General features: G+C 45.0%; 2 protein-coding genes across 3 annotated transcripts in view; one reads left to right on the forward strand and one right to left on the reverse strand.

Moving 5' to 3' along the window:
* The window catches only part of LOC102204709 (teashirt homolog 1), a 35,613-nt gene extending 29,469 nt beyond the window's left edge, over positions 1–6,144 (reverse strand). The window contains exons 1-2 of one of the 2 annotated variants that reach the window (XM_005743243.2): positions 5,981–6,144; positions 3,234–3,808 (exon numbers count right to left, since the gene is read on the reverse strand). In XM_005743243.2, coding sequence (XP_005743300.1) covers positions 3,234–3,273 — 40 coding nt within the window. In that variant the 5' untranslated portion in view covers positions 3,274–3,808; positions 5,981–6,144. Of the gene's footprint in view, positions 1–3,233; positions 3,809–4,028; positions 4,481–5,980 lie in introns of those variants that run through there. The other variant, XM_005743242.1, reaches the window with a different exon arrangement.
* Positions 4,895–6,596, forward strand: part of LOC102204438 (zinc-binding alcohol dehydrogenase domain-containing protein 2) — a 4,360-nt gene continuing 2,658 nt past the window's right edge. Inside the window, exon 1 of the mRNA XM_005743241.2 lies at positions 4,895–5,815. Within this exon, the coding sequence (XP_005743298.1) occupies positions 5,532–5,815 (284 nt within the window). The 5' untranslated portion in view covers positions 4,895–5,531. The remainder of the gene's footprint in view (positions 5,816–6,596) is intronic.

Here is a 6,596-nt window from a genome sequence, read left to right on the forward strand (position 1 = left end):
GGGGCCTTACTGAGGTCATTAACTGGCATTGTCTCCTGATGTGATTAGTCAGGTAGCAAAGTCCATTTGTCACCTGCACAGGCAAATTGAGTTGGTGCTGCACTAGGGGCTATGGGGACTGTATAATATCAACTTGATTACATCAAGGCAGCTGTGGACTTGACACCTTACTGAATTTGTCAGCATTAATCGTTAGGGCCTGTCACAAATCCATCAGCTCCACAGATAATTAGGGCTCTCTCTAATGAAGCCAACGGGATGCAACCTTACCCCCACCACCACCACCCCTTCCCCACTCTATACACACACACACCGTTTCTCTTATAATTAACCATCATGCAACGGAACAAGGGCGACTATCTCGTCGTCTCTTTTAACTCGTCTTCCTCATGTAAGACTATGCAAGCCTGCCTACCATGAAAGGCGGCGTCACTGCTTTCTGTCCTTTACTTTTTTTGGTTTTTCCTCCTGGCCTCTTTACCTTTAAATCAAGGCATCGACTGTACGAGGTGCACGTAGTAATGCACAACATCCATCTTTGCACAAACAAGAACACCAGGGTGTGTGTGTATATATATATTTTCACAAACTTGCTGATTCAGGTTTGCAAAGTTTCTTCACATCTTGGTTTCCATGTTCTGGAATTCCTGCGTGTGAATTTCCTGATGAAAATTATAAAGCAACAGGAAGCGTGACAACGAGTGCTGCGTATTCATTCCATCGGTGGAATATGTCATTAATGGGGTTTTTTGTCATCTAAACAGCAGTGTCACACACACACACACACACACACACACACACACATGCAGATACTTCAAAATGATCCTAAGAAATCCTGTGATAATTTTCTTAAAAGCAAAACAAAACACAAAAATTATTGTTTAAAAAAAATTGCGGAAATTGTAAAATTTACTGCAAAATAAAGCAATCGATTAATAACCTGATCAAAGAAAAGTTTTAACATGGGAAGCTCAAGCAACCCGAAAATTCTTTGCCAAGAAGCTGCCTAAGAAGTGCACTGTGTATGAAAATTAACAGGGAAATGTGCACATCTGATTATGTAACTCAAAGAAACGAAACTGTTAAGAAAATCTTTTGCTGTTTCTGACTTGCAAAATATAACTTTGCATGGTGCGGCCTCGAAACATAACGCACCTAATAAAAGTCTCCACAAGCTTTACAAAGGGAGAATGAAAAAAATAGGCCGTCCACACAAGTCTGCTATTGTTGTTTTAATTGTCTGACTCCTGATTTCCATGCCTAGTCCCACTATGAGCTATTTCCTCTTTGAGCAGTAGCACACAGAGGAAGCCACAGGTCAGTACGAGCTCCCAGTGGAGCATCGGGCTAGCCTGGTGTGTAAGTCGGTGTTTGCATGCGTATCAGCGTGATTGCGTGTTAGTCAGTCGCTTCTGGAAGCGTGGAGTGGAGGGCGTTATCTCTGACCGGCCATCGTGTTCGTGAAAGAATGGAAAACATCCCGTTTGCCAAGCTGTGATTGACCATTACAACCCATGATGTGCATGGCACTCAGTGGACGTTGTAATGGATCAATGGTTTGTGTGTATGTGTGTGTGGTGTGAGTGTGGCAGGAGAAAGGAGGGGAAGGGAGGGGTCACAGAGATGTCATGTTTTTCATGCCTCCATCTACATGCAGAAACCTAACGGGAGTCCCTCTGCTCCCATCATGGCCAACCTTTTCCAGGGGGATATTTTGCCAAAGCAACAGCGGTGACTGTTCTCTCCGTCTCACACACACAAATGCAGAAAGGTACAGCGAGACTCGGTATATAAAACTCGATTCTTGCTTCGCGGTGTGGGCCAGAAAACATATTACAGGTTGCCACAAAGGCAAACGAGAAAAGCCGAAGTTAACAGCGAGCACCGGTTGAATGTTCATCCGTCCTACACTCCTTCTCATCCTCCTCCTCATCCTCATCATCACCACCACCATCATCTTCATCATCGCAAGCTCTCTGTTTAAAATGATAAAACCTGCTGAGTTCAAAGTCTTCGTCGGCTGGCCCTCCTGTTCGACCCGCTTTGCACCTCATATTTCAAAATCTCTTTAAAATTCTGTAACTGTCTTTTGTTCACTCCAGTTGTTAATGCCTAACTTCAAAGGCTCGGCCTCATTAGCACAGAGGTAGAAACCCCTGTCACTCATTTACATTTGTTTAAAGGCTGCAGGGAGACAAGAGGAAAAAGGGGGAGTCCACATCCAAACCACTAGAAGTCAACCTTGTCGGTCCTCTGCCAACACCTGGTTTTATCAGTTGGTCACATTATAAAAATCATATCCAGCAGTGGACCTCAACTGTGGGCTGATTCTTGCAGCGAATAAGGGAGGAATATTTCGGACGAGGACAGCCAGAACCTTCCATATTTTCATCTAAGAATATATAGGAAGAGGAGGAGAATTCAAATACCTGTTCTTTTTAAAGAGTGTTGGGGAATTTCTTGCAATTGAACATACACACGGTGCTTTCATCTGCTTTCTGTGCATACACATTTGAAGAAATAAGGTGATTTTTTTCAACCACAATTCCCAACTTTCTTCTTTATCCGTTTTTCTTTTTCTTCCTTTTTGTCTTTGCTTTTCAGTTCCTGGTTAAAAGCAGGGTTGTGCATTTGAGTGGCTACCAGAAGCATGCTTGTCTTCATGGAGGGATTTATTGATGTTTATCAGGGATGAATAGATCAAAGACTGCCACATGACAGACGATCAATCACGCATCAAATCAAGGGTGGCAATCCTCTAATAAAATAAAAAAGAAAGGAAAAACCAGCTCTCGCCCGTTTTTCTCCCCCCTTTCTTTCCCAGTCAATTATTCATCATTACTCACTCTTGAACCTCAAAAACTCCCTTTTATCCCCATAACATGCCATTTAGTTTATCTCACCATTCTTAATAGAACTTTCCTGGCACCGGAGGATTTAAAAAAAAATCTCAAAGTGGCATTGCGCAGATACGTGCGTCATTTGCGCAATTAGATACATTTTAAACACAACAGTGTGTCCAGGGGTGAGTTGTGCGCTGCGTTATTAACACAAATAAATTGATTTAAACCATAAGTTGTAAAATAATAATAATAACAATAGTAATAAATCGCAGCATGCAGTCCTGCTAAAGAAAAAAAAGGTGGAAGGAGAGACTTCCAATTGGCACTTGGAAATAAAAACTAGTTGGTTACTGGGATGGGAAATGGTCGTAATGGAGGGGCGGGTTATACCTGCTGATCGCCGCGGCTCTTGCTGCTTTCTCCTCGGCATAGTGACCGTCGCGTTCCACGGTGCTTCTCATGCAGGAATTACAAACAAATGGAGTCTTATCAGTTTTGAAAAATCATCCCGTTTTTCGGGGGAGGGGTGTTGTTGATCTCTGAGCTGAGAATGTCTCTTCAAACCGGCTGCTCTTTTTTGGATGTGATAGCTGGGTCGGCTTCAGCGAGACTGAGCTCAAAAATTACGAAGGGATTCGGCCAGCTCCTGACACCTTCACGTCCATTAAAAATCATCTTCCTTCATCTCTCTCGTGGCAGAGTACGAAAAGAAGCAAAAAAAACCAGCACCTTGAAACCCAAGTTTTCGGTTCACTCCCTTTGGGGGAAAAACAAAAAAAATCCCCCTAATCTCCAGTGCTGTTTGGAGGGGGACGATAGTTTGCTGCGCCTTTTACGCACACCAAAACTAAAAAGAAAAAAGAAAAGAAAGAGATTTCTGGCGGTAACCAAACAAATAAGTCCCGAGTGCACACCTCTGATAAGTAATGTATCCTTGTGTTTCCTTCCGTTCTTTTGCCACAGACCTGAAAGAGAGAGAATGGGAAAGGAGAAGAGAGATAGACAGGCATTAGATGGGTTAATGTCAATCCCGTCACCACCACGCCACCTCAGCCCGGATCCAGCCTCACCAGTCCGGCGGAGACTTTTTTCCTCCCTCCCCTTCTGCCCTCTTTCTCTCTCACAGAAGGGGAAAAATAATTAAATAAAATAAATGGAGACGAGTAGGCTTTCTCTTGTACTTACGTTTTAAGAGTCGTGAAAATGATTTTCACCGCTCATCTGATCGCATGTTGGACAGAGTCGCTTTTTTTTTTGGTTTTTTTTTTGGAGGGTTGGTTGATGCGGTGGAGAGGATATCACTTGAGAGAGAGGGGAAACAAGACGCAGGCGCATCCAAGCTTCGCCAACAACAGATCAGATCGACATGGACTAAAATATTTGTCTCTTGAAAAAGCCAAAAAAAAAACAAGACGGGGGGCAAAAACTCCAGGGACTGATCCGCGGTCTCTCAAAAAAAAGAAAAAAATGGGAACGCGGCGGATCCAGAAGCTGTTTCAGACAGTCTCAACTGATAGACAGACGCATCGAGTGGCTTTTCCTGCTACATTTTTACTCCTCCCCTCTCCACAAGCGTCACCCCTGACAGAGGAGCCTACCTGTCAATCTTTTTAATTGTCTTGTTTTCCCCCTCTCTCTCTCTCTCTCTCTCCTTCTCCCTTTGCTTAAAAAAGAAGCCAAACCTCCGACAAAAGGATATGATCCTCTCAAAACTTACTGCGAGATCAGCTAACAAAACCAAACTTATCCCAACGCCTCTTGCAAACTACCAAAAACAACAAGGCTCACTACTTAAGTCTGAGCTTTTTGCAACCCAGGTGACATCTTAAGATCGCCTGGTAGTGACACGGCACGAGTTAGGGCACGACTCTTGCTCCCGCTGACGCTTTAATGTCCCCCAGTGCGCTCCGGCAGCTCTGTTAAGAATAGATCCTTCCAGAAAAATGACAGTCAGATGACAACAGACGATAACACAGCTGCATGGAAGGAGCAGGCAAAATAAATAAAGAAACAAATAATGGAATGAGATGAAAACAAGACACTTTCACAAATCGCCTGTGGGAGCTTTTTGGTTACAGGTGTAGTGTGGGCAGAAACATCTCCCTATGACGCTCACAACATTTAGTATTAGGAAGAAAAGGGGGAAAAGGCGCCAGTCAAACGGGAGCGCAGTCGTAGTGCACGCTCGGACCGTGATTTTTGTTGTTATTTGTAGGTGTTGGGAAAAGATCCGATGGGTTGGCGTTCTTTTCGTGGGAGTGAAACGGCTGAGGATAGCCTGTGTGGGGAGACGAGGATTGATTTGTTTCACCTTAGTAGGAAGTGAGTGTTGTGTCCGGGAAGGGGAGGGACTCCCGACGACAAGTCTGAGGCGCTGCTGTGCTCCACGCTGGGGCTGCACCAGTGCAATGTTTTAATCCTAAACTCGATCCCCCGCTTGTTTGCTTTGCGTAAGAGTCACGCTACGACGCATCGCGCTTTTTTTCTCCCCCTCTGTTTTTTTGTTTTTTTTTTTATTTTTGGTCTAAAAGCTCGTTTGGCTCGGCTCAGCCTGGCCCGGGCCTGGCCTGCACGCCGTGCGTGTGCAGAGGGGAGGCTTGTGGTGCAGGCTAATGGCACCTGATCGACCTAATCACAGGCACGAGCACGCGTCAAGTTTGGTCGTGAACTTTGTCACATTTCGGAATCATGTCCAGGGCGCTGTTGGCGAGAAACGGCAGGAGAGCACTACCGCTAATCTACGGGGGGCGCAGAGGCACCGACACACTTTCAGGAGTTCATCTGGCTGCGAGGCGGTTCATCGTAGATATGTCCTACTCGGCGCACTTCATGGATTTTAAAGGATCCTCCATAGCGAGCAGTATGAAAAAGCTGGTAGTCACCAAGCTCAGCCCGAATTTCAGAGAGGCCGTTTCTACGCAAACCGTGGCCGTTCCGACACCCGGAGACGCGGACTTGCTGGTCAGAAATCGGTAAGTTAATTTTGGTGACGGTGGGAACACACGGACTCTGTTTTTCTGTCGGTCGGGAAAGCGTTAGGTGACCCGAAGCGTCTTCTTTCTTTTCTTTCTTTTTCTTTTTTTAAAATGCCGATCTGTCAGGAGATTGTTGAGAAGTTATTAAACGGCTCCGCTTACCTCGAATCACCCATGTCCAGCACCTGCGATCACCCTCATCATTATCATCATCATCATCGCCACAAGATGGAAAAATACGTGAGGAATAAGCGCTGTACTGTAATTCCAAGTTCCGCCCTCTCTGCATTTGTCTATCAATCCATCTCGGCATCTCTCTCTCTCTTCTATCGCTCTCTCTCCCCTGCTCTCTCTCTCTCTCTCTCTCTCTCTCTGTCCTGTCTCTCTACGTCACCAACCTGCAAACAGAAAGTCATGGGGGGGCTCAGGCTGGCATCAAGAGATGGAGATGATGGAGAAGGCGATGGGAGTGCTACACGGCGCTGGAATTGCAGCATCATTTCTTTCATTCACAGCAGCAGAAGGCAGAGTGGATCCAGGAGTCTGTTGTACGGGCTCTGTTGTGCTTGAACAGAGTCGACATTATTACAGTAACAGATAAATGAAATTAAAGCCAAAAAACATACATTAATGCTTTTGTTTTTTAATAGTTGGATTTCTGCATAAATTTCTGATTCCACCTCACTCTGCTTTCAGGTTCCTACAACATTGCTGGCTGTGTGCGCCTTATGTGGTTTTTAATGTTAAGTCAGCTTTACATCAGTCCACCTCGGAGTTT

The sequence above is a fragment of the Pundamilia nyererei genome, unplaced genomic scaffold, assembly GCF_000239375.1.
Source record: "Pundamilia nyererei isolate P.nyererei 1_Seehausen unplaced genomic scaffold, PunNye1.0 scaffold00129, whole genome shotgun sequence".
NCBI lineage: Eukaryota > Metazoa > Chordata > Actinopteri > Cichliformes > Cichlidae > Pundamilia > Pundamilia nyererei.